At 40.0% G+C, this 26,795-nt stretch overlaps 1 protein-coding gene across 7 annotated transcripts in view; it reads right to left on the minus strand.

Moving 5' to 3' along the window:
• The window catches only part of col18a1a (collagen type XVIII alpha 1 chain a), a 74,426-nt gene that overhangs the window by 7,911 nt on the left and 39,720 nt on the right, over nucleotides 1-26,795 (minus strand). For 5 of the 7 annotated variants that reach the window (XM_085385453.1, XM_085385455.1, XM_085385449.1 and 2 more), the window contains 26 exons: nucleotides 23,503-24,044; nucleotides 20,618-20,701; nucleotides 18,268-18,339; nucleotides 13,421-13,481; nucleotides 10,519-10,643; nucleotides 9,217-9,243; nucleotides 8,654-8,842; nucleotides 8,256-8,282; nucleotides 8,101-8,163; nucleotides 7,904-7,981; nucleotides 7,782-7,832; nucleotides 7,539-7,670; nucleotides 7,341-7,403; nucleotides 6,512-6,556; nucleotides 5,593-5,724; nucleotides 4,845-4,913; nucleotides 3,295-3,321; nucleotides 2,854-2,952; nucleotides 2,510-2,545; nucleotides 2,237-2,326; nucleotides 2,119-2,151; nucleotides 1,037-1,072; nucleotides 575-634; nucleotides 406-483; nucleotides 241-276; nucleotides 71-124 (listed from right to left, as the gene is read on the minus strand). In XM_085385453.1, the coding sequence (XP_085241579.1) occupies nucleotides 71-124; nucleotides 241-276; nucleotides 406-483; nucleotides 575-634; nucleotides 1,037-1,072; nucleotides 2,119-2,151; nucleotides 2,237-2,326; nucleotides 2,510-2,545; nucleotides 2,854-2,952; nucleotides 3,295-3,321; nucleotides 4,845-4,913; nucleotides 5,593-5,724; nucleotides 6,512-6,556; nucleotides 7,341-7,403; nucleotides 7,539-7,670; nucleotides 7,782-7,832; nucleotides 7,904-7,981; nucleotides 8,101-8,163; nucleotides 8,256-8,282; nucleotides 8,654-8,842; nucleotides 9,217-9,243; nucleotides 10,519-10,643; nucleotides 13,421-13,481; nucleotides 18,268-18,339; nucleotides 20,618-20,701; nucleotides 23,503-24,044 (2,309 nt within the window). The remainder of the gene's footprint in view (nucleotides 1-70; nucleotides 125-240; nucleotides 277-405; nucleotides 484-574; nucleotides 635-1,036; nucleotides 1,073-2,118; nucleotides 2,152-2,236; nucleotides 2,327-2,509; nucleotides 2,546-2,853; nucleotides 2,953-3,294; nucleotides 3,322-4,844; nucleotides 4,914-5,592; nucleotides 5,725-6,511; nucleotides 6,557-7,340; nucleotides 7,404-7,538; nucleotides 7,671-7,781; nucleotides 7,833-7,903; nucleotides 7,982-8,100; nucleotides 8,164-8,255; nucleotides 8,283-8,653; nucleotides 8,843-9,216; nucleotides 9,244-10,518; nucleotides 10,644-13,420; nucleotides 13,482-18,267; nucleotides 18,340-20,617; nucleotides 20,702-23,502; nucleotides 24,045-26,795) is intronic. The other 2 variants (XM_085385452.1, XM_085385450.1) reach the window with 1 other exon arrangement.

Here is a 26,795-nt window from a genome sequence, read left to right on the forward strand (position 1 = left end):
GTAAAAAATGGTATAGAATACACTTCACTATGGTCAGTATTTAGTAAAACAATAAGAAAGAAGCACTTACAGGTCTTCCAGGCATTCCAATTTCACCTTTCAGTCCAGGAGGCCCATATGGTCCCTGCACATATAAATTATATAATTAAACGCGCTGTCAATTGACTGGTGATTGAATAAGGTAATTGAAACAGTTTCAGTACATTAACCAAAAAAAGTCTTAGAAATGGAAAACCTTACAGGGGGCCCAACAGGTCCTGGAAGTCCTCTGTCTCCCTGCATGCATGGTTTGGGGGGATGATTAGTTTCAAGAACAAAATGATCATCACAAAATACACCAAAGACCATGAGTACATTAATGCATAATAGATAGAAATCCAGATAGTCAAATTCACTGAGACTCACCTTTGGACCAGCTAGCTGTGCCAAATTCAGAAAATTTCCATCAGGGCCAATAACCAAGCCTGGCTCCCCTTTTTCACCCTGAACACAGAGCACCAAGACAACAAATACTCAATGACAGAAATGATCAGAGCAGCCAAATTAAGAGTCTAACATATAATGTAGACTTTACCTTCTCACCATAGCCTGGAGGACCAGGATCTCCTTGGTCACCTTTTGGCCCCATTGGACCCTGCAATATATTAAAAAAATACAATAAAATACATGAAAACATTAGATGAGTTAGATTTGACAGCACCCAACATTTTGTTACCATGAAGCAAATAAGCCAATATAATGGGCCTTATCATTGACATTCGTATAAAGAATCATTTGTTGATGGCTAAATTAATAAATACAGATATTGGTACGTCACCTGCCTACACACCCTATCCTCCTGATTTACATACAAGCTAGCGCTCCAAACGTGTTTATCTCAAAGTAATCCCTGACTAATACAGCATTACAGTATTGTTTCAAAAGAATAAAATGATATCATCTGATGTCCCACATTCATGTAATTACATATTACATTTTTAATATTGTGCATATAGTTATGCAAGAAAACACAATTATGTAACAGAGGCAAACTCACAGGAAATCCAGCTCGACCAGGTAAACCAGGCCCACCCTGTAGAGGAAAACAAAACCACACACCTCTGTTTAACTTGATTAGATCAGTTTTATTCATTTTCCTTAATACCAGCCAAACATTTGTTTACCAGTAACTATGAGCAAATCCACACACAGTTTATGGCTAACACAAATTAAGGCTAAAAATGCAGGTTGTGAAGTTAAGTGCTGCTTTTGCTTGGTGTAGGTGAATGAAAACCAGTGTTTGTTTCTTGGCTGTCACTTTTCCACAGTTGTTACAACACTGTAAATTTGTAATGAGCAGTGAGGTTTCTTTTGAACACCATAATTGTATACTCTGCTGTGCGGTATAAATCTTGGTAGAAGCTGTTTGTCATGTTTCAGTTGACAGCCCATTTTATAAGGGAACTATTCCTTATAGTCACAAATGCAAACATTTAAAAATATGGCAGAAGAAGTTGTAAAATATTCCCCTGGATGTTTCTTTTGAGTACGACTTACTTTTCCAGTGGGACCCTGCTGCCAACATCAACTTCAAAATGGGCTTTGGCCCTTATTTGCCAGTATCAGCAAATATCGAGGCTGGTATGGATCTACAGGTCCATGCTCACCGTGATACCAGTGTTAGAGCTGTTTTGTAACATGTTGATATTGGTATTATTGTGCAATATTGTGTAAGTCCAGGTTTTTCCACTGTGTGATTACAGAGCCTATGCATATTTCATGCAGTATGCATAAAGGCGAATAAGCATTAGTTGGTTGAAATTGTTTTTGGTTTTTTTTTCTTTTCAAAGGCCATCAGCTGAGATTCTCCCACAGATTGTGGATTCGCCTGATGATTAGAAATGAAGGAATAACTTACTGGTACCCTTTGAGGGTAACCAAAGCTGCATGATTCAACATTAGGAAACAAAATTGTAGGACGTCCTGGTAAATTGTATAAAAAAATGTTAGTGTTAATACCAATTGTAACATTTCTGGGTTGTGACATGGACCACAAGCATGCTTGAATCTGTGCAAGTAACATGAAGTGAAACTCCTCTTTGTCTTTAGTCCAAAAACACCTTCAGAGTTCAAACATACCTGAGGGCCAGCTCTGCCAACGACTTCATCAAACTGTGGAAAAGGCAGACATTACCATCAGGTTTGGATTTTAGCTTCATACAGACTCAAACAGCAGTGCTCATCTCTTGTTACTTACATTGCCTGATGTCTGGTAGACGATTTGTCCTGGTGGTCCAGGTGGACCTGGTGGACCGGGTAGTCCAGTTCCATCTCGACCTGGTTCACCCTAAAACCAGAAAGAAAGAGGAAAAAAAATTTATTAGCATCCAGTAGTGAAAGCTTATCACATAATCAACATGACAGAAGGTTAAGGAAGGCTACTGTGGTAGGAGATATCATTCGTGTTATATCTTAGTAATGAGTGCTTTGTAGTAAAACAAGTGCAATCATAATTACAAATGATATTCACCATCTGTCCTTTGTCTCCTCTGTCACCCTTTGATCCCTGTAAAATTCAAAGAGTGAGATACTTTAGCAACAGAGAAACCTGTATGTCAAATGACCGGTCTGCAGACTAACCTAATTACATGAAACGTTCAAACAACAAACGTTGTTTTGTTTTTTTTTCTTTCATATATCAGTTTTAATATACAAGTTGTCCATGAATGCCAACATGAAAAATTCTATTCCAAAGATAAAGATAAAAACTTGGAGAAATTATATCATATGTAAATATTCTTCAACTAATCTGTCTAATTCAGAGATTTAATTTAATCTTTATTTATTAAGTTGTTTTTGTTGGGGGGTTTTTACCGGAGGTCCAGGGAAGCCATCCAGGCCTGGTTGCCCATCTCTTCCAGCAGGACCTCCATCACCCTTCTCACCTGGTCTGCCGGGCAAGCCGGGGTTACCCTGCAGAAGAACACTCAATTTGAGTTGGTGGCAAACAAAATTATAAACGAAGAAGAAGAAAATGGCAGCAAACAGGAAACAGAGCAGGAACTTGAACTTCTAAATCTTGCTTCCTTGACTTAATGTGGAACACATCAAGCTAGATTTGATGTTTCAAACTCAGCGTAGGACTATGTTTTGCAAGCAGGAGGGCAAAACCTAATGCAAAGGACAATGATAATCAGTGTCGACTGTTGGCTGGATGGATGTTGGTCAACAACTAATTACATTTAAGGACATGTTGTTGTTATTTGTGATCATACTCCAAGCTTTCCACCTCAACATAAATTATAATTTACTTACTGGAAGTCCAGGTAATCCAGGAGGACCCTGAAAGCACATATTTGTTTGGGTTATTTGGTAGTTCATGTATAGCTTCTTCATCCTTCATCATGTATTTGCAGTTTCCTCGTAAAAATTGTTTGAACAGTTCTAAAAACATTCTTACAGAAATCTGCAAGCGAGAGATCATGTTGGTCAGAAACCTTTTAATCAGATGGCTTAATAGACTCTTGATAAACCCTTGATGGAACCATATTTGATCATTTAAATGGACATCAAAACTGGCCATCCCATAACTCACTGTAAGGTTGAGTTTCTTCTAGCCAATCAGGAAAGATCGGGTTATGTGACAGCTAGTGACATTAGTGTATCTGACCTATCAGCAATGGCCCATAACCATGTCAGAATTTGGAAAATTGAGTTTTTCATCCTTACCTACGCCAAAATTTATGGTTATAATATCAGAACTAACTGTGGTAAGTTGATGAAACCCTTGCATTATATATAGTTCAATAGGTATTGTTAGGGTTGGATTTCTAGAAATTTGGTGATACCATATTGGATCACATGACTTGGTCATTTAAAACTAACACAAGTGGTGGTAGGTCAGTTATTCACGAATGCACCAAAAGCATTTACCAAGCCATACTTGTTATTTCTAAAAAGAAAAAAAAGAAAAAGTACCTTATCATAAACTCACTGTAGGACAGTAGTGGTCAACAGTATATTGGATGTTGCCATGACTACACAGTGATCGAATACAAGGTTTACCCCATTTTAAGGGCTTTTTAGGCTTCATATACAGGAATATGTAAATTTGTTTGTTTGGTAAATGGCCTGTATTTGTATAGTGCTTTACTTAGTCCCTATGGACCCCAAAGCACTTTACACTACATTCAGTCATCCACCCATTCACTCACACACTGGTAATGGCAAGCTACATTGTAGCCACAGCTGCCCTGGGGCGCACTGGCAGAGGCGAGGCTGCCGTACACTGGCACCACCGGGCCCTCTGACCACCACCAGTAGGCAATGGGTGAAGTGTCTTGCCCAAGGACACAACGACCGAGACTGTCCGAGCGGGGCTCGAACCAGCAACCTTCCGATTACAAGACGAACTGCCAACTCTTGAGCCACGATCGCCTCGTTTTTAATCCAAGTACCGTTAAAATGATTTAGTCAGTCAATATTTGTAATTTGTTTTGATTTATGAATGAAAAAAGGGCTGCAACATAATGTTATTTTAACTTACTTTGTTATATTTTCAGTTTCTATGGTAATATATTTTGTTTTCACTAATTCTAAACTTCCTTGTTATTGTTCCTTCAAAGTTGCCTGGATTTTGCTTTAAAATGCTTCCTGCTTGTCTCTTTTATGGAAGCCAGCCCATCAAGTACCATACTGTAGAACAGCACAACCTATATAAGGGTGTATACACGTGCTCAGTTCGGTGAATGAACATTTCCATGTATTATAAAGGGTTAAGCAAGTACTATTGCTTATTCAAATTTTTACTCTGAATTTAAGCCTTATATAAAATTATCTTCCAAAGTCGATAAGAACACGTGTACCTGTATTCCATCTGGTCCTCCGATGCCAGGACGTCCATTGAAACCACCAGCAGAGCCCTCCATGTCATCCTTCAAATGAAATATTTTAAATTGCATTTTTGGAGATTAAATGTTTTTTGCAAAAGAAACATAGTAAAGCTAGCATGTCACTAGTCTGTCACATTTTGGATCGTGGGAGGGGAAAACTCTGGAAACTGATTGAAACATTTCCAGTAAATATTTTAACTTATAAGCCAATCACTATATATACGTAACTAAATATGTCTACTTTCACCCAACCATTCATCCATTTTCTGCAGCTTATCCCGGTTGGAATGATGGGCGCAGCAGTCTAAGCAGAGAAACCAGACCTCCCTCTGCTTGCCCACCTCCTCTACCTCTTCAAAGATCAGGTCATGCCTCAGTGTGGAGGTTGCCCCTCCCTGAACCCGTATCTGCCTGAGGTTTCTTCCCTTAAAAGGGAATTTTCCCTTCCACTGTTGCCAACTGCTTGCTCATAGCGGGTTGTCTGATTGCTGGGGTTTCCTCTGTATTATTGTAGTGCACTGCAAAAACTCAAAATCTTGCCAAGTATATTTGTCTTATTTCTAGTAGAAATATCTCATTACACTTAAAATAAGACAAAATCAGCTACAAAGCAACATTCTAATAAGATATAGGAACTTGTTAGAATGTAATGCACCTTGAGGTAATGGTTGCTAGGATTCAGTGCTATACAAGTAAAATGTACCTTATCATGATAACTTACAAATCCAACTCGATAACTTGGTCCAGGAGGCCCGGGAGGTCCAGGAGATCCAACTGGTCCCCTGGGTCCAGGCAGACCAGCTAATCCTGGCTCTCCTTGAGTTCCTGGTAAACCACGTTCTCCTTGAGCACCCTGTAGGGCAAAAATTAAATAAATTAATCAAAGCAAATAAGAGATTTAATACTTAGTAGACTGCATAATAAACAACAGTCGCCTCACAAGTGTCTTGAGGTGACTGTTTTTGTGATTTGGCACTGTATATATATATATAAAACTGAATTGAATAAATAAAGCTACAATGTGTTTTTAATTAATTGGCATCATGTATCATCCAAAACTAAACATGCAGCCATCAGAGTACTTGGAAGGAGTTTTCAAAGCACACACTGTTTTGCACAAAACCCATGCTCACTGTCCTGGGACTAAATTTAGATGTCAGAATATGTGAAATAAAACACATCCAATTCTCAGATTAGACTTAAAGTCAAGTCTGCAACTGACAGTATTTGACAGACATTTGCATATTGTTAGAAGACACAAATCCTCTTTGATGACTGACACGCTGGAGCCCAGTTACCTGCAGATGGGAAGGCTTAGGAGAGGAGGAGGAGGATAAATAGTGAGGCAGCAGATTGGTGAGAAAAGAAAAGTAGGAACTTGGCTGAGGAAGAGAAAGGGATAGGAAAAGTTTTAGAAGTATTACATGACATACTGGTTATCCTGTGGGTGCCTCTACATAGTTGGAGATCCCAAAAGTGTGCCATAAACTTTGAAATGTACTTACCTTCTTCTCAGGATTGTCTAAACAATTTTTAATTACTAAAACAAGTTACATCAAGAGCACTTTATGACACTAACTTTGAGATAAAATCTTTAAAAAGGAAAGGAGAGAGAAAAAAAACAGGTCATCAATTCACACCTTTTCTCCAATTGCTCCTGGAAGACCCAGCTCGCCAGCATCACCCTATTTTAGGAAACACAGTGACAACACTTATCAACACCATTTAAAGTTGAATAGAAACTTGAAATAAGAACTATGAACAATTTTCTTACTTTCAGAAAATCTAAAAGCGGCTGTGGACATGTTGTGTCTAATGCCTGTCCAAAGACTGAGCAATTTACTCATCAGCATTCGCTTAGTAGCTTATAGTTGGTAGCCAGTAGACATTTAAGGATATAGTTGCATAGAAAACTCTTGCTACTGTATTTCCCACCCCTAATATTTCTGGTTGAAATGAGTAGCGTTTGTGTCATGTGTCACAGTATCCTTTGCTCCCAGTGGTACTCAGCTTAGATGAATCTTTTTTGGAATTTAGATTCGTTTAATCCAGTACCAAGTACTTTGGATCGCCAACACTTAGCTTACCTGTCACACCACCAAATCACTGAAATTTCTCGGAGACTTCCTGTAGAGGCTTCCAGTGTCTTTCAGGATTCACACTCGCATTTACATCTATGGAAAATTTAGGACTACCAGTTGTCCAGTCCGGAGGGGAAACTAGAAAGCCCAGAGATCCACACATTCCTTTCTATCCAACACTTGGAAGGTCAAAGCTAGTTAGCATAGCTTGAAAACGTTTTTTTATTGCAGTTCTCTCTGGATTTTAATTTTTGCTCTTGATATCTGAACCCCAGCAGCTACTGCACACTTTAATAAACTAGCGTTTATTACACATTAGACGAAATGTCATTTTAGATCAGATTTATTTAGTTCTTAGAGAAGAAACCGTTATCTTCATAGTCTTTACCTTCTCCCCATTGGGACCAGGAGCTCCTGGTTTGCCATCAGTACCTGGTATGCCAGGCAAGCCCTAGAGGCCAAAAGATTAGGATCAGATAGACATTCTTAGCTGATTATTGATATTTGGTTAGACTGAGAAGTTACTTCAGAGAGTTTGAGTGTTGATATATGTATTAATTAGTCATGTTGTGAGCCTGACACTTACAGGTTTACCAGGTGCTCCATCTTTTCCTGGTGGTCCAAATGCTGCAGAACTCGATGCTGTTTCAGCTGTAGAGGCGCCGGGAAGACCAGGTGGTCCGGGGGGGCCTGGTGGACCTGGTAGCCCAGGTAGACCCTGCATTTAAAAACAAAACAAAAACATTCATTACATTTAGACTTTCACCTCAATATAAACATATATAAACAAAACCCTGGATAATTAAAGAAGTAATGTTTTTTTTCTCACCCGAATAGATTCCAGATCAGGGAATCCTGAGGCCTCCATATCCTCAAAGGTCTGAAATATATTTGAAATTAGGATAATCTCTTAAAAACAATCATTAAGTACTAAAATCAGCTGAAACTCACAGATCTGAATCCTGGTCCTGGGGGTCCTGGAGGACCTGGAGGCCCCCTCGGGCCTGCATGACCTTCTCCACGGTCTCCCTGTAGGTACAACATTTGTTAAGACAAGGTAGGTCTGCTCAGCACATGTGCACATTAAATGATTCTTTTTACAGCTTCTGTTTTTTTTCCTTTCCTGTTACCCTGTCAGTGTATCTTACCTTCTCTCCTTTGGCTCCAGGGTCTCCTGGGGTTCCAGGGAAGCCTGGAGGTCCTTGAGCACCCTGTATTGAGAAAATCATCATGTTAGGGCAGTTGAGATGTTGTGAGATGCCTATTCTGTATTTAAAGTCATACATTATTAAAAACAACTTACAGTTTTTCCATCCTCACCAGGATCACCCTGCAGGATGAATAAAGAATGACATGAGTTAGAAGTCAGACTAGTATGTAAATAAATCAGGTTGGCCACAGATTTTAAATTCAGGGCCCTGTGAGTAGGATGTAGAAGTATCTCACAACAGGAACTACTGACATTCAAGCAAACTGATGTGTTGTCAGATTAATTAGCTTCCTTAGTTTTCTTGTATTTTATCAGTTTGTGTTTTCTCAAGTTTCGGTGCTTTGCACTCTCTCAGCACTATGTGAAAACAATCAGAATAATATATGTAAACATGCAAACCGTGACAGATACAGTAACGTTGGTTCAACAGTAACAGCACATTTGTTGTGTTTGGTGTTTTCTAGTAAGCAAATAATTTTCAGTCCACTAACTGGCTCTCCATCAGCTCCTGGAGTTCCCTGGGGTCCTGGTGGTCCTCTGGGCCCGGGAACTCTCGAAACAACTGAGCCGTCACTGCCGACTGTATACCCGGGTGCAGGTCCTGGAGAACCAGGGGGCCCCGGGGGTCCAGGTGGGCCTGGCTCGCCCTTTACACCTTTATATCCAAAGCCTGCGCTGCCCTAGAAATGGAAAGCATTGTTGCAGGAAAAACGTTGAAATGTAATATTCTCACTGTTTGTCTTTCTAAAGTGCATCTGTAACATTCTTCTCAGTGATAACAACTAGAGAAACGATACAAACAGTTAAACTGGATTTGTAAGGCACTATTTTTGGAGTGTGGCTAACATTTAACAGCTAAATGTTAGCTACTTAAGAGCCCAAATGCATCACTGGAAATCTGATGCACGTTAAGAGGTTTGAAGCAGAGTTGTTCACCCAAGGAACCATGAAGAGCAGGCACACCCATTTAATTTTAGTAGTTTATTACATTTGTGTTATTCAGCGACCAAAATCATAGAGCTACAAGTGAGCCAGAGGGAAATCTCTTACTTACCTTTTCTCCCTTTGTCCCAGATTCTCCCTGAAAATAGAAGAGACAGTAAAGTCAATGATGAAACAATTTCTCTATTTAGACCTGAAAAAATAGCAGGCATGAAGCACATCCCCAGTGTCTCATACTGTGGCTGAGGTGGCATCAATAGAAATCAAATCCAGAATCAAAACCACATTCACTTAAAAAAATGCTACACATGATCATATTTCACTTGTTGCATGTCAGTTTCACAATTTTGCCTGTGCATAAATTTAGATCACCTCACTTTATGCATGTGTGTCATGGCAGAAGATAATGAGGTCAGTATAGATTCATTTTGATTTTCTCGTTTTCCGTGATCATTGTGCATTTTGACTTTCACAATTACGAAATAAGAACACAAATGTAGTTTTCTTTCAGAATAAAATAAAAACTATGACGCATGAAGCTGTCTGTCAGAGTGTTTGTTTCTTTGCCTAAAAAAACTTTCTAGACTATCAGAAGTTAAGCAACCAAACTTGGGACACACGTCCATCTCTGAAGCCCCTGAAGGTTCTCATCTATGTTGGACATTATTATATCACCATGATGCTTGGCAACCACTTAGATGCTAAAAACAGCCCATTTTATCCAACAGCACCTTATAAAAGCATCCTGTCATTCTATTTATAGCCACAAATGTTTAATTATATTATATATTATGTTCCCTTGCAAACACAGAGCAATGTGCTAAATTAATTATTTTCAGCATATCAACAACATCTAGCACCCCCCAATGTGATAAAGTACATTAGTTTGCCAGTAGCACAAATAGGCCAATCAACAAAATACAAGACTGTCAGTAATGTGTTGATATTCCATTAGAAATTTGCTGCACCCTCTAGTGTTCCTTCAGGGTATTTTTACCACATCTTCTTCACTGCTACTCTTATCTTTTCCAACCAATGGTAAGGCTCTTGAAGTGTGGCTCTTAGTAACAACTTATGTTAAGATAAGGAAAGGATACACTAATGTATGCTTCATTCATCAACGATCGTTTAATGATATAGCACATAGAGTGAGGCCGTGAAAGCGTTTTCATTTAATTTGAGCCCTTAAAACGTGGACAAACATTATTACAACTAACAAAGCTGACATAACTTCATAACCCATTATAAAAATAACAATTTTAAGCCAAAACTCACTATTCTACAGACAAACGGTTGTGCTGTCCAAACATGCATCCTTCAGGAAGCCTTAAATAAGAAACTGTTTCAAGCATCACCAGGTAACTACATTTATTTTATCCACCATAAAGGCTGAAACGTGTCTTTGAGTCCAAACCTTGTCTCCACGGGATCCACTCCTTGAGCTGGAGCCAGAGCCTGCTTCTCCCTTCGGCCCAGCTGGACCCCTCTCTCCCTTCTCTCCTCTGTCCCCTTTGTCGCCCTTTTGTCCTTTAGCCTCAACTGGCCCGAGAAAAACAACAGCAGAGGGGAGAGTCGTTAATATCCTCATGAAAACCTCTCAAAAATGAGTAACGACTGTATCCCACATCCCAAACAATAAACAGGATATTTCCTGCTCCCAAAAGAAGAGGAAGGGGTAAAAGAAAATTACTTTTTGCCTGATGGCGCATGGTTTAACGGTGGTCACACCCACATGCACAGATACCATGATGATATTCACGTGTGACCGGGTTTGACCTCCAACTGTTCTCAGTTTGAACATGAAGCACAGCAAAATGATGCCCACTGCAAGAACATCTTTAGTATTCCAGGTTTAAGAAAAAAAAAAATAGCTGGAATAAAATAATGCCACAAGAAACAGCATCAGCAGCCCAAGCCAACAGGAAACTATTCCTGCACACGTCTTCAGTTCTCTAATTTGTTTAAGAAATTTAATATTTCTTAAATATTAACTTTTTCCACTTCCTTGCTCATTCACTCTTAGTTCTTCTAAATTTCTCTGTGAATGTAGTTTTTCAGGGCATTACAGCCATCAATGCCCAAACTTTAACATTTCACCACCGTTAATGAATTCAGAAGCATTTACGTATATGCATGCACTCCTGTACCTGTTTGCATGTTTAATCCATGTGAAGTCGTGCTTGATAGCTACACATGCCATAAGCAGAGCATCTCGACAGACAGCAGAAGAGATGCAGGATTTGGATGCTTTGTCTGTGTTTTTTAAAACTCCCCTCAACCCACCTTGTGGCCCACGAAGGAAGGGGCTGGACTCCACAGAAAGTGAAACGTACTGGGAGTCCCTTGCTGAACACAATATAAAAATACAGTGTAAATGACGTTTCCAGAATTCCTCGAGTCAGCTACAAAGTAGTTTTGGGACACAAGCCAAACATTTTGTTCATTAAGCTCTAATAGTAAACAGTTTTTTTTTCTCCTGTGTCAAAAGTTTTGTTACTGTTTTGTCATCATCAAGCGTGGGTGCAAACCAGAGCCATCAGCAACATAATGCTTGGACATGATCTGCAGCCTACCTGAAAATGCAACGATAGTTAGGCTTGGGCAGTACTACAGTGAGAGTACACAGAGTGCTTAGTAATCCAAACATATTTTGGCTGAATTGAAGTAATGTATTATAGCACACTACATAAAAACACCATCAGAGGGCAGTATGTACTAGTAAACAGCTGAGCTAAGTAAACTGAACAACTTTAAGATTAGATGAAGCATAACTAGGAAAGTGTTGATAAACTGGTGATTAAGGTAAGCCAGACAATACAGAAAGCCTGTAGCTTAAGAGGGCAGCACTTTAAAATGGCGAAGTGGCCAACATCACTAACTCCTGGGCAGGTGTCCAGATGCAGGCAGCTGTAACAACTTGTAGTCTACTAGGTTTCATATCTGTTAATTCCAGTCACAAAGTGGACCTTAAGACTTTGTTTATGCCATTTGTGCCTTTTAGAGCAGTTTGAAAATGATATAGTTTGCTGTGAGATATAGACCTTTCAAGCAGTTTGTGCTTCAGGCTTGATGACTGAACATGTCGCATTTTATTCGTCTCTTACTCTGCACTACTTTGAGTATGTAAGTGTGTTTTTGGACTGTGCACATACAGTCTAAGCCAGCGGTCCCCAACCCCCGGGCCTCGGCCCAGTACCGGTCCGTGAGTCGTTTGGTACCGGGCCGCGAGAGTTGAGGCTCAAGTGTGAAATGTATAGTTTTCAGGGTTTTTATAGGTTTTCAGCTTTATTTTGTTATCGTTTTTATCGTTTACTCGGTTTTCCTGGGTCTTTTCACGTGTGTTATGAATAAATTTTCTTTTTTCGGTAGCGGTACTAGTTTTATTTTGTTGTATTTATCCGCGACACCTTAAAGGCCGGTCCATGAAAATATTGTCGGGCATAAACCGGTCCATGGCGCAAAAAAGGTTGGGGACCGCTAGTCTAAGCCCTTGATTATACTTTCTACAGCTCAGAGTCGGATCAACTGGGGCCAGAGTGACGTAAATTCTGTCATGAGATGGTGAGCACGTGGGTCCATCGACTGACACTGTATCCTTAATGGTGTATAATCAAAGTTTAGCTAACAGATTAGCACGTGCTTCTCTCAAATAACATTTCTCCTGACTCTTAAAAAAGAGAAGAAAAAAATCATCATGAGGTTGGCTTTTTCCATCTTTTACATACAAAATTATCAATACTGTGATTTTTGATGGTTTCCACTTTCCCCTTTATTAATTAGTACACATACCACTAATGGTGTAGATTAAGTCTTTAACATACAGAAGTTAAATTATTATTTATACTAGCAGTATGTGAGATACTGCTAGTATATGAGGATACATCGTTCTGAATACATTCTTGTATAAATTCATCATGAAAGCAAAAAAAAAAAACCCCGCGAAATGACATTTTTGTTGTTCAATGAGAAATAATTCAGCTTCCATAGTGCATTACTGTTGACCACTAGATGGAGACATTTGTCAGCAAATCTGTTCCTAACGAGCCTGGACTGGTTCAGCTATGCACTTTAAACGAATATGACCTCAGTGGCAACATGTGGCGCCATTAAACTCCTCTAGTTATACCCGGCAGGTGAGCCTGTGTCAGCATGTGGAAGTGTAGAGCTTATTTTCTATCTTTGAAAGTAAAATAAATTTATTAAAGACACTGACATTCGCTAGGGGCTGATTCAAAAGAACCTGTAAAAACACGGGGGTTGCATGAAATGATGAACTGAAAATGAATAAATCCAAGTCTGGTGTCACATAAACTCACCAGTCTCATCATTCCTGGTCATCGGTGGGCGCGGAATGGGCCTCAAAGTTGGACGAGCCGTCTGCAGAAAAATAACAACATGACAGACAGAGATGCATATTTAAAAAGGGCAGGAGGCGACATTTGCTGGAAGCTGCACTGATCTTGCTCTAGATTTTATGGCTCAGTTTCCCTCCATCCACTCCGCAGAAGAGCCCTGGAAATAATCCTGCAGCCTGGGAAAAAGTTATCCTTGTTAACATTGATGCCAAACAACGGCAACCAAAATGAGTCATGTTTCGGTACTGCTGTGCCATTCATCTGCATTAATCTTTACAGACTATGCAGCCAAAGCTCTCTTAATAACTAACAAAACTGTTTCCCAGCTCTACACCAAACCTTTTGAAAAACATGATTGAGTCAACATGTGCTTTCCAAGTTAGAGAACCAGTACCAGATTTTCCTTCATTTACTGGCAAACTGCTTTTGTTGTCAAGTCGACTGTAATTGCCATTTTTGTGTTAATCGCTGTCAGACGTCTCATGCCTGGGTTCTGTAGCAGACCTCCTCTGCTGACGAGGAACACAATCCACGGTGCGTTCAGTCATGCTGTTGCTGCTGCCTTATCGGTTTGGTATTAATAGAAAAATGTTGTGCGAACACTGTTTGATTAGCAAGCGAATTACACAGTTAGGTCCATAGACCTGACTGTGTAATAGACAAAAATACAACTTGTGTAATTTTACTTCTGTACACCACCACAGTGGATTTTAAGTCAGTTAAAGTGCAGATGTTCAGCTTTAATTCAAGGCGGTTAAAGGTGTTGTTTGATATGTTGAGATATTGCAGACAGACGGAGGCAGTGGCCAAATCAACAATCTGCTACTTCAGTTCAGTAACACCAAAAGGACTGAAAGACCAGAACAGAATTATTTCCATAATTAAGAAAAACAACTCCAACTAAAATGCACATATCTAATAGAAATAGAAATACAGAGAATGTACAACCAGGGACAAACCCGTGGTTACCAGTGATTAGGCTTTGAAAACAATCCCTTACCATAATGATAAGAAGAGAAAAACATGAAGAACAAGAGAAACAGCTCGTGATCCATGATTTTCTGTCAGAAAGGCTGGAGGTAGGTGTTATGGCATAGTCCATATGTCTATGAAGGATGAATTGTGAAGTGTACAGAGCTATACTCTCTGCTTAGCTGAAACAGAGGTTCACACTGCAAACGGATAACGATCTAAAGCTTACTGCAAAAGCAACCCAAGAGTTTCTCAAGACAAAGAAATCTGATATTTTGGATGGCCAAGTCAGTCACCCGATCTCAACCCCAGAAAGAGCAGACTTTTCAGTTAATAAAGAGCAACCTGAAGGCAGAGAGACCCCACAATTAAGCTATGTGAGCAATAAAGGCTTAGAATTTGGTGTTGTCCATGAATTCTACATTTCAGGCAGTCATTAAATTCAAAGGATTGACAAGGGCAAAGTGCTCGCATACAAGCGTAATTAGACTCATGTCTTTGTTTTTGTCCCTTCAATAGAAAAGTTCTGAGCAGGTTCTTTGGACCTAGAAAAGACAGCATGCAGTCTGCTGACAATCCTGTGTTACTAAAATCAGCGGGCCTTAGAGACGCAACAGGAACAATTAAAGGTCAGCTGAGGCGAGGTCAGTAACGTTCCCAAAGCAACAGGAAATAATGCAAATACTCCCTCTCTTTGGCTCATTCTTCACCGGTGACACACCTCAGATGGTCACCTGAGGAATTCGAGCGGGGAGTGGGCTGAAGAATGTAAGAGAGAGGAGCTGAAGGGCCAGAGTGATGCCACTGTTGATAATTAACCAGTTTCCTCTGCGGGACAAACTCCTTCCCACTGCGTTTCACAGCACTGACTATGCCAAGAATCTGGCTGGAGCATTATTGACTCCTCTAAATTGCATCAATGTGATGGAGAATACCATACTTGTTCACTTCTTCACCGATCCATCATAGTGGGGGATGTCGGGTGGGAGGCTCATTTAGAACATAGTGTTGATGGATTTGAACCACACGACCCCCTGAATCTAAGAGCAGGTATGCAGCTCCCTCAGCAACGAGCATATCCCACCTCCACAGCAGTTTAGCCTCTTTTTTTTCTCCCCTCTTTTTTTTCTGCGCTCTAAAGAATCACAGAGAAACTTCTTGAAATCTGCACATATTTGTGGTTGGCCTGAGGACGAAGGGAAAACAGCCCGTGTGTTTAGAAAATGCAACAAACAGGGTTTTGGGTAACTGAAGAATTAGAATTAGAAAGAAAAAGAAGAAGAAATGATCTAAATAGAAACAATTCACCAAAACAATGCTACGTCTCATTAAAAACCCCTCTGCAAACAAAATGTGAGACACGGTTACAGGTACGATGAAAAAGGAGATTTCTTCAGCAGTTATCTAGAAAGGCAACACATTGGAGTTACAGGTCATTTCACAACAGCGATCTCTGCAGATTTTTATCTTCGCCATTTAATCTAATTACATGATTTGGGTTCATTCAGTGTATCAGTCTGAATGTTCACCGTCTTCTCCCTTCTAAATATGAAATTGTGTTTTCACAGGTTCACGGTTTCATTGCTGAACAATTGAACCGTTATTTGCATGCTTTCATATCTAAGATAGTTGAAATGGGAGAAACATGTAGAGATAAACCCAGGAATCAAGTCCTCCCGTGAACTTTAGAGAGAAGTGTGCACTTGTTCACATTTAGAATTGATAAAATCCACCAAACTCTTGGCTAACGAAGAACTGTTTCAAGCATTAAACTCTTCTATACTCACTCCCAGCTGTGACAGCGTTAAGGATGACTGACTCGCTCTCCCATCTATCACCGTGAATTCCAGGATGACAAAATGGAAAGTCTCACTTATACAACTCTCCCTGTCTAACTTGTCCTTGCCCAGACTTGCCTAAATTGCACCAGTTGGACAATTGTGCAGAGTGTAAGTTATACTTTGTGTGAACAGATCATCATCATCAGATGGAAAACACTAACATGTGGGCATTAAATGCCAGCTGTTGTCTTTTAAATTGCGTTGTATATTATATGATGCTAGTAAAAGTCTGCGAAGGTGGAAAAAAAAAACCCCTTTGTAAATGCTGCGAGGCACTAAGGCAGTGAATGTAGGCCTGTAATGATGGAGATACTTCCGACTGGAGGTACCTGCCCTCTCCAACTTTCTTTCCACCCCTGTCAGTTCCTGTACACACGTTTGATTGAGAAACCAGTCAGAATAACAAAGCCTTGAGGCCGGGGGCCTCTAACTTGGATCAGATTTAGTCCAAATTGACATCTGGTTTTTCTAACGCTTCACTATAATTGTGAGTGGGAGTGCATGCGTGCAAGCACAGCGCATGGCAGTGCAGGGTGGAGGACTGTGCTAGCTTCTCAGCCTGCGTGGCTATCTGTGAGGGTGGGAAGATGTGAGTGGGTGACTGTGGAATCTATGAGAGTGAGAGAGACAGAAACCAGAGAGAGGAAGACAGAAAGACAAAGAGGTTACAGATAGAGTGACAAAAAGGGAGGTGATGGAAGTCACTAAAAGATAGTCGTAGATGATGCATGCGCAAAACAACATGAGCATGTAAGTGAACCCAGCAATGTTTGTGGGCCATGTTTGATCCATGTTACAAGTTGAACCAGCGATAGCTCCACATACACAGAACGTAACAGCTCAGAAAGCAATTATTGCTTTTTATTAGGGCACCAATAAACAAAAACAAGATCATTTAGAGTAGATTGTCTCTAACCTCAGACTAATGGTTCTGAAGCCTCAGCTCCGTTCACGTTAAATTGGACAGACCAGAGGAGGCGTGCTGCTTTGATCTGTGTGTTGATCTTTGTGGTTACACATGCATGCTTTCTCAAAAAAAGTTTTAAATAATACATTTATAAGACACTCCAGTCCAAAAACATAAGATGATGGATTAATAGAATGAGCTGCCTTAACAGGGACTCTCATCACATGGATGGACCCCAGCTGCATGGTCTTGGATTGCAGTTTGTAGCCCGTGTTCTGCTCTGCTGTGTTGCAGCAGATCTCAAGAGGACAACAGGGATTCTTGTGTCTTGGCCAGCTGTCATCTAAGACACTAGAGTTGGAGTTCATCTGACCACAAGACCAGAATGAATGTGCACCAAAGCAACAGTGGCAAGCTAGCCGGCCTGACATGACAGGAAGAGCCGAGCTACCCGGTTAGCTGTGAGTGAATGTTTGGGGGGAGAAAAAAAAAAAAAAGGTCAAGACAACTGTCCACTAGTAAATCAGTAAAGCGTCAGTGATAAAGAGATGATTTCCAAATCTAGTTTGCTAACAGCTGACTTACCTGCATGGCAAGTTAAAGTTTATATGTGGAAAGCATACCTGGTCATTGTCAACCACCATGTAGCAATGCCTTAAATGACGCTCTCCTAAAATTTGCTTTGTAAAAGCTCTTTGTCCCTAAATGTATACGACAGAAGCAGCTCGTGTTCCAGACATCAACTCAGCAGTTTTTAATCTCCCACGGGGGGATGAGTGGTCACTCACTTATATCGAGTAATCTGAGACATCAGTGGTATATTTAACACTGAGTTTACAGAAGCACAGTCTGCTGCACACACTCCGTGTCTTACTTGATCACCGGCTTGAATCCTTATGATGTATTAATGCATTCTTGTGCACGTTTGATCCACAACTTTAAAGCAAACTCATTAGCATGTTTACAACAGTGCATCGAGAGGAACAAGCAAAATAGCAGTGCAGTCGATCAAGCAGAATGCAAAGTGACAAAGATAAACCTTCATAGGAACTAAAGAAACTTGAGAATACACAAAAGATGTTGCATACCGTCCATGTGTGTTTTTCCGTGCCTGGTCTTGGGGGTCTGGTTTCCACATAACCGCTTCCTTCCCCTGAAGCCTGAGGAGACCCATCATACATTTTTACACTTCATTTTATTGTTAACAAGACCACGCTCTTGGTTTTATTCAGTGCTCTGACCATTATAAACCTGAAAATGTCCTTTTTAACTGTGTGCAAAGAAATGTTCTGATCTGTGGGAGAGTTTTAATAAAATATGTGTGCATATATAGTTTAAGACCAGAAGCTCTTTCCTTCCTGCGCTCTCAGTCACAGCGTATGTGGCCTCTTTTGCTCGACCGTGTTGTGTTTATTGTCGTAAATCTAGTATTCGTGTTACCTTCTTGGCTAGGTTCCACGTTACACAGAATTTATGTCTGCATTAACACCAGTAAGTCAAAGGCATACATATTTGCTATACTAATTTAGAGTAAGAAGCTTTCATACAATAAACTCCCATTACATTCAACCTTTCTTGATATATCAGCATATTTGATGTGTTGACAAAACATGGAAACAGCTGTTAGGTTGCCATTGGAGATAAAAGGCACATCCTGAAATGGGAAACCTGTGATTTCCCTCATCTAATCCAAACAACATCTAAAAGATTTGATGACAACAAGCAGTAAAGTCACAAACTTTATTCTGTCAGTAAAGACATGGTTTTGGTGGTCTGGGTGAGCAGAACAGCTGTGAATGTTTTACTAAATAACAGTTAAGGCTGCTGGTGGGCTGCGGCGAGGCACCTGTGTTTGTGTCTGGGTGGTCAGGGTCAGCGGTGCAAAGGCTGCTCTCAGACTTACAGCCCTTACAGATTTACTGGTGATTTTAACCCTATGATGCCCTTTGTATCATATTTGATACATGATTAATACTTGCCATAATTTCAAAATGTTATGGACAAAACTTTTTTTGAATAAAATTAACATTGTTGTTAACAAAAAGTTGCCAAAAACACCCGATGTATCAAATGCGATACAAAAAATATATAATAAAAATAATAGGTAGTTATAAGGTTAATAAACATCTCAGTTCCAAAAAATGTGAATTTTCTGGCTATTTTTAATGGGTAGGGTCTTACTGGTTTAAGTGAAGTTGCATACTGAACTAAAGCATCAGTTTTAAGTAAAATGGCATCACTTGTGTTACTGTAGGATATCTCTTCCACGATTTGGCTGTTGTTATTTCCTTTAAAGTCATGATTAACTGATTCAAAACTGCAGAAATAAATCATTAGCTTTGGCTATGTCGATGATTAGCTGTCCATTCTTCTGCACACACATGCTGCTGGCTGTAACTAAAAAAAAAAGATATCATAGAACAAAATCCCTGATTTGAGACTGTGATAAACATAATGTAGCAACTTTTTGGAACTGGCCATTTTGCCAGTTCCAAAAACTACTCCAGAGACAGTTTTATCTAGCTAGATAGCTAGCTAGCTAATTATCCCTGATATTAGTGGTTAAAAGACACAAGTGGTCAAAAGCTGGGACATTTCATTTTTTAACTGGGATTCAGCACATCCTTTAAAAAATTCTAATGTGCAATTATCTGAATTTGAAGCCTTGAAAATTACTTAAAACTTTTTATTACAGATCTTAAACATGGATCGGATTGGATTACTTTTACAAAGTGGAATTATCGTCAGCTTAATTTTTTTTAAGCCATACTGTCCAAACTATAAAGGTAGCTGCAAAATGACAAAAAGCGCGAATGCAAACTGTGCAGCCTGTTTAAATTTTATCACATACACATAGCATACGTTTGTCTGCCTCTTTATTCACAACAGGTAGCAACGTATATTTGATTTGACAGATTTCTACACAAGGTGGACTTCGTGATCGAACACCAAAAAGATTTGGGTCTACTAAGTAAATGTGTAGACCACTGCAGTATGTAGCCACTATTGTGCACACATAGCTAATGCTGGTAGCATTGCATTTATCAGAGTTGAATGTGGTGTGAGCACAGCACCCTTTTTGTAAAAAAAATCAAACTACTAATACAGTTTTAGAGGAAAACTTCTGATCAAATAATATTATACTGATATTTGTGGCACTTTGCACCATGCATAACTTTGAGTGCATGATGCCAGATTAGTTTGCAGGCCAATGTTAACGTTGTCACCCAGAGTCACCTTTCCTTGGAGGTTAACATCCACACCTTACACAATGTTTAAACTGGCATTCTTTTGACTAGTCACCAACCTGGAAACTCTATGTGAAAACAGCACTGAAGCTTTACCTCTGTAAACACTTTCCTGACGAGTTTATGCCATATGTCCAGTGAGTTCAGTGTAGTGAGTCATCCAGTATGTATGTGATAAGTTGTTACTCACAATGTCTGAGTCATCTTCATCCTCCTCACAGTGCCTGCTAGCAGCAAAGGGATCTCCCATCACCCTCAGCTCACCGATCACGCCCTGTTGCAAAACATGAATGTGATATTTAAATGTTTGATGATAAAAGAACAGTACAGCTCTTCTTCTCACATATACAACATGTACAGCTGCCAGAACATGTATGCTTTTTCTTTTTCAGCAGTGCTTTGATTTAATTATATTTCTTAGGGAATTCCCCTTCCACAAAATCAGAAGGGCTATTGATGTCTCTGTCTGTGAAGTACCACTATCTGTGCCTCAAACACACCATCTGATACGTTCCCACACAGGACACTCACGCAGATAGCATTTTTACCGTCTTCCTGCCTATGAAAGGCTCATTAGCTGTGCGTGTCGAGGTGGTCTCTCTGCTGTGGCATTATTTGAAGTCAACTCTTCTTCAGGACACATTTATGTCCCAAGAAAAAGAGTCAAATGGATTTTTTAAGAGAACTTTGAAGATAAAGAGCTCTTTGACATTTTAACCCAGTCTCTCCACAGACCTTTAAGGCCTATTCAGTAACATTTCCATACTGTGGATGTCCCTTTTAATCTTTACTGCTTCAGATCTTCACAATAAATCTTCGATTTTGTTCACATGAAGGTCAAAACTTGTCACTACAGCATGTGTTTTCTGATGAACTTAAAATACTTCTAAATCCCCCTTTAGAATGGAATGTCCATTTTCAAAATGCAAAATATAAATATTTAGATGTTTGCAAGAGCTTGCCAAGTCTTGATTTGATTAAGGAAATTAAATTCACAAGACCTCTGGAGCCCTAGGGCCATGCTCAGGTCAACACATAACACATGGGGGAAAAAAGTCCTCAGATTATTAAAAAAAAATTGCTTTAGGATTATATATATGCTTTAGGTTTTCAGCAACATATGCAGCTATCGTCAGTCATCAAAAAAGATTGAAACTAGTGTTACAGCTGAGAGAGGAAGCGAGAGATGATTTTCCAACGGGGAGATGGCTCGAGATTTAAGGGGTTTTAACCAGATGGGACGTAGTCGTTTGAAAAAAAAAAAAAATACATATTTAACAAAATTCTATCTTGTATTATCATTTATGTAACAATTTCATTAAATAGATGCTTTTAGCAAATGGATGTGTTAGACAAATTATGTTGAATATGGAGCAGTAGTTATCGTAGATGGTATATGTATGCACGATGCTGTCATGCTTTTCAGATATATTTCAAAGTCAGTTCAAAGTATCTAAGGTGGAAGACTTTTATTTCGTATTAACAACATTGAAAGTGTGATCCTTTTTAATGGGGTCCTGAAATGCATGTTACTATTTTCTTTGAGAAGACAAACTGATGAGAGCATTCTATAAATGTCTAAGCTAACTCGGCTAGACTACACACCTTTGGAGGAGGAGCTGCAAGTTCAATTCCCACCCGGTATCCAATAAGGGTCCTGGCTAGACCCCCCCATGCTAGAACCAAGGCCTGGATTGGCACGGCTATGTCTGCAGCCTTTCCGCAGCTCAGACACAAGCATTTCACTACATGTTGTACTATGTACTATATATGTGACGAATAAAATTTGAAATAAATTTGTGTTGGTGTTCATATACCTCGAACTTTTAAAGAAGTGGTGCAGCATCTACCAAAAAGAACCACGGCACAGATTGGGTATCAAGAATCATGTAAATCTGCTGATGTTGGTACGGACTATTACATTTCTGGTATTTTGATGTCCGTGCCCAAAGCACTGTTCAAACGTGATTGGTCAATACCACAACAGAGCGAAACCAGAAAGCTTCCAGTATACAAGTCTGAGAGCAGTCTGGGACGAAGCTGAAAACAGTGCCCATATTAGGCAAATCATTTTTTCCCTTTTTCTACATTTCTTTTCCATTTCATTTTATTTTCTATCAGTTTCCAGGGGAACGTAGGAGATTCCGTCAGTCTTGATGGATGTAACCTTAAAAAAAGTGGAAACTGGGACAAAAATGATTCACTTATACTTATATTTGTCTATTAATATAAGGTCATGCATGACTTTCATGAGTGTTGTCTATTAAGTGTTGAAATTCAAATCTAAAAAGCTTCCATTTTTTATTTTCCAAAAACAAAATTGCACAAATGAAAGATTGTTCCACACCCAAAAGGGTTTGGTTGAATTGTCAAGGCTCAAAGATATAAATCTTTTCAGCGATTTTAATCACAACTGTTACTAAAGAGTGCATAATTGCATTACATGGATATAAAACAATCACTCTGCAATGATTGATTGAGATCTCAAGTATGAAAAATAACTCAGTTCTTATATTGAGTTCTTCTCTTGTTTTTTGTGTTGATAAACTTAAAATAATTGCATGCTCAGAGGCAGAATGAAAAATGTGTAATTAGCCATGGTTGAACTACTGCAACCCCTGCAGCTAAGGCCGCCAGTTGTGGTGGCCAACCGCTGAGATGTACACCAGTCAAACGACTGGCACTAATTACATCACTACTGTGAGGTCTTCCAATTATTTGTAGAATCTACAGATGATGGTGATGCAATACAGACATTAATGTTTTGGTTTGGAGTAGGCAATTTGAGCAATTGGATCACATGAGAGTTATTCAGCCAAAATGTTTCACAGGATAATAACAACCGTGAAAAATCAAAACACTGATCTGCACCTTTCCAAGACTTCACGCAGCAGGAATCCGGTCTCTAAGTTAATGTTGGTTGTATGAAGCTTTAGTTTAGGAATGCAACAGTCTGATTTACTCGATGCACAATCGACAGATAGTTCTTTACCTGTTATGAAAGGATATAAAATAAATGTATTGTATTTACTATATCAGTGTTTTGGTTAAAAAGGTGAAAGCCTGTTTACACACCAGGAACTTATCAGGATCAGCTCCTCCAGCCTGCCCAACAAAGACGCCAGCACCACTTTCCAGCTCCATGTTCTCCGCTGACCTCTCGATGTGCACCACCTGAGGGTCTGTGTCACAGTTGAAGTAGAATAGCACCTTGTCGTCCATCACTGCGAGAGAAAAACGGGTCCAGGTGTTCGTCATAGAGGGCACGAGGAACCTGGCTGCCTCAAAGGACTGAGCTGACTTGGGCTTGGTGTAGTACAGAATGACATTTTGGTTGTTGTCCTGCACGGCTGACAGTTTAACTCCCACATGCATGATACTCTGCCGAGCATCCGTGATGGAGAAGATGACCCCGCCCTGGTTAGTGGTGGGTTTCAGGTTGAACATGAGGGAAAACTCTCGATAAAATGGGTTTGGGAGGTGGGCGCGTGCCAGCTGGCCCGTATTGGCATCCGGTCCAAAGACAAAACTAGGGGTGTTGTCTGGTCCGTAGATTTGGGTGATCTCACTTGGAGGAGGATCTCCAATCAGTTGTAGCAGGGAGACTCCACTGTCTTCTAAAGGGAGAGAAACAAGATGTCAGGCCACAGTGAGCATAAAACAGCAGAGGTTTAAAGGGAGGGCAGCATGGCAGAGTAGGGGTTAGACCAGGAGGCTGTTGGTAGGTGACAAAATGTGGATGTTTGTGATGGAGGTAGGACGGGTACTTGCACTAACTGCAGCTGAATCAGTCACAATGCCCTTTGTAAAGAAATGTATGTGAGAATGTAAATGGTACCACATCTGCTTTTAGCGAACCATGTTTTTTTTTCCTAGAAGCCCGGGGAAAGCAGCTACTCTCAAGGGACCACAAACAAACAAGTGATTTTATTACTTGAAAATATGGAAAGCAAAACATCTGCAAAAAAGGGAAAACGCGAGAGTAAGAAAAGGAACACTTTCTCAGACGTTGGAAGTCCTGCACACCAAAAGCAAGAACTTCCTAAAGTAAGAAAGAAAGAAACCTTGTCAAGGTTTATCCTCTACTCATGCACAGTGGAAGTAGATGAAAAGCCTGATGCAGACTATGGAACAGATGAATATTTATGCATCATTCCTGAAGACACTGACAAAAAAAAAAAAAAAACACGCAAAACTTGCATGACATCTGCTAGATGTCATGACTTGGGGCACTGCAGGGACCAACAGCTGGGCCTCCGGCATGTCTGTGCTGACACTTCCATCACCCTGGGCGACGCTGGCAAAGTCAGTGCATAATTTAAAGTGTTTAAGAAAGGCAAAAAAAAACACAAAGAGCAATGTGTATTCATGCACATGCACTGTGGACACAGATTTTGATGTACTGACATCAAACCAAACCTCTGCTCTTTGATCCCCCCCCAAAAAAGAAAAAAATGTTTCCATGTGTTAAAAACAGAATGACCAAAATGACTGTTTTTGGACAACATGTGATGCATTTCTGATTCTTTGAAGAAATGCTTTGGTTTACCACCTGGTGACTAACAAGCGAGCTCTATCGCTCAGTTCAAAGCCTCTCCACTGCCTGAGTGCTGGAGATCAATTGGATCAGCAGTTGGCTGCGTCGAGAGCCTAAACACACGAGATATTTTATCTGAGCCGAAGATCCCGCTCTCTTCAGTACCATCATAAACACCAGTCTGAATATTCTGCTCACTATCGGAGGACTGCAGATGCATTTATTTGAATCTGCGCTAACAGAGAACCCAGTCAAGCTGCAACAGGATGGCAATAAAAATACCTTCCATTGTGCAGTTCCTCTCTGCACCAATCAGACTTCTAGAACAGATTTATCAGTAAGCAGATGAGACCATTAATAGATGTACACTCACATACATATATGCATGTCAACAGACATATAAGTAAAGTCCAAAGACTGATAAATATTTTACTGGAGCCTGGGAAACACTTAGTCATAGCCAAAGTCGTTATATCATTTAGAAGGTTAGAGGCCATATTACAAGCCAACACATCAAAACTAATAATTAAATTTACAGTCCCAAAACAATCAAAACTTCAGTATAACCTATCTAAATTAAAAAAGAAAGGGAAACAAATCACCACAGGATGACACAACAGCCTCCAGGTTCAGAATAGCTCAGACGTAGGTCACTGACTGTGGTTTGCACCCGGCTGACCAGATGTTTACTCTGATAAAATCAGAATGAGGCACCTTGAGGGTCCCTTCAGTGGGCATGTGCTGACATGTCTGATCCTGGCTCGCTGTCTTGTGCATAATCGGCCAAAGGAGGTTTTAAAAAAGGTAAAAACCTTGTAATAATTCAAAGGGGAAATTCATCATTTGGGGAATTGTAAATCCTTCTGCTTTGGGGGCTGAAGCAGTTGGAAGTTGAAGTTTTAATGCAGCTACAGTGCATAACTGAACATGCAATGTATTTTTTCTGCAAGCAAAGTGGAGAGAATGATTTGATTTGTGTGCAAATTAAAATGAAAGGTCTGTAATAAGGTGGAATGCGTACACAGATCCTGGTTGTCCTTCAGCATGCAGCAATTCTCTGCAGTGCAAACTGAGGATATGACCTCACCGTCTACTCCTCGCAATTTCTCTTTCACCTGGATTTCAAGCATCTGATTTTGATTCCTTCAACAAATAAAAAGCCGACATGCTGTTGGAACACGGATGCACGGACTCGAGCTTTCCAAACCCCTAATTAGCAAAACATCTCACCTATTAGCAATGAGCTACACCGACCAGATGTGCACTGTTTTGAGCCATGCTTAGAATTGACCAAAAAAGGTATCTCCATTTACAGCCTGATGCAACTGTGATGCAACTGTGCTTAATGCCATTTTGAGACTTAAAATGTCATCTTCAGATCTAAAGCTGATTGAAAGGTTTGACCTGCTTTAGGATTTCGGAGGAATGCTTTTACTGAATCTGGTTTAGTGTGTCTGCATTGTCAGCAAAGAGCCAACCAGCCATTCCATCTCAGACATCAAAAGTTGTAGGGGGCCTCAGAGAGGTCACCATTAGCATTTTAAGTGCAATCTCAATTCAGGTTTTCTTAAATAGCTTTTATTAAACGCTGACAGCTTCAAGGTCAGTTGGGAATAGAAAAGATCTGTGATGAATGGAGCACTGCAGGGTTTACGGTGCTAGTTTGTCTTGTCAGGAAGACCGCTTACTGACTCCTTTTCATTTCTTCACATTTCAAGACGGTGTAGCAGACTTTGTGGTACCCTGTTGATAAAGCTGTATATACACTGTCAGCTGTACGCACAGCTTTGGAGAGCACAAGATCCTGTATAAACCATAGGAAAACATTCAA

The sequence above is a fragment of the Rhamphochromis longiceps genome, linkage group LG16 (assembly GCF_057381845.1).
Source record: "Rhamphochromis longiceps isolate RC_006_pf linkage group LG16, R_longiceps_female_GT1.1, whole genome shotgun sequence".
Taxonomy (NCBI): domain Eukaryota; kingdom Metazoa; phylum Chordata; class Actinopteri; order Cichliformes; family Cichlidae; genus Rhamphochromis; species Rhamphochromis longiceps.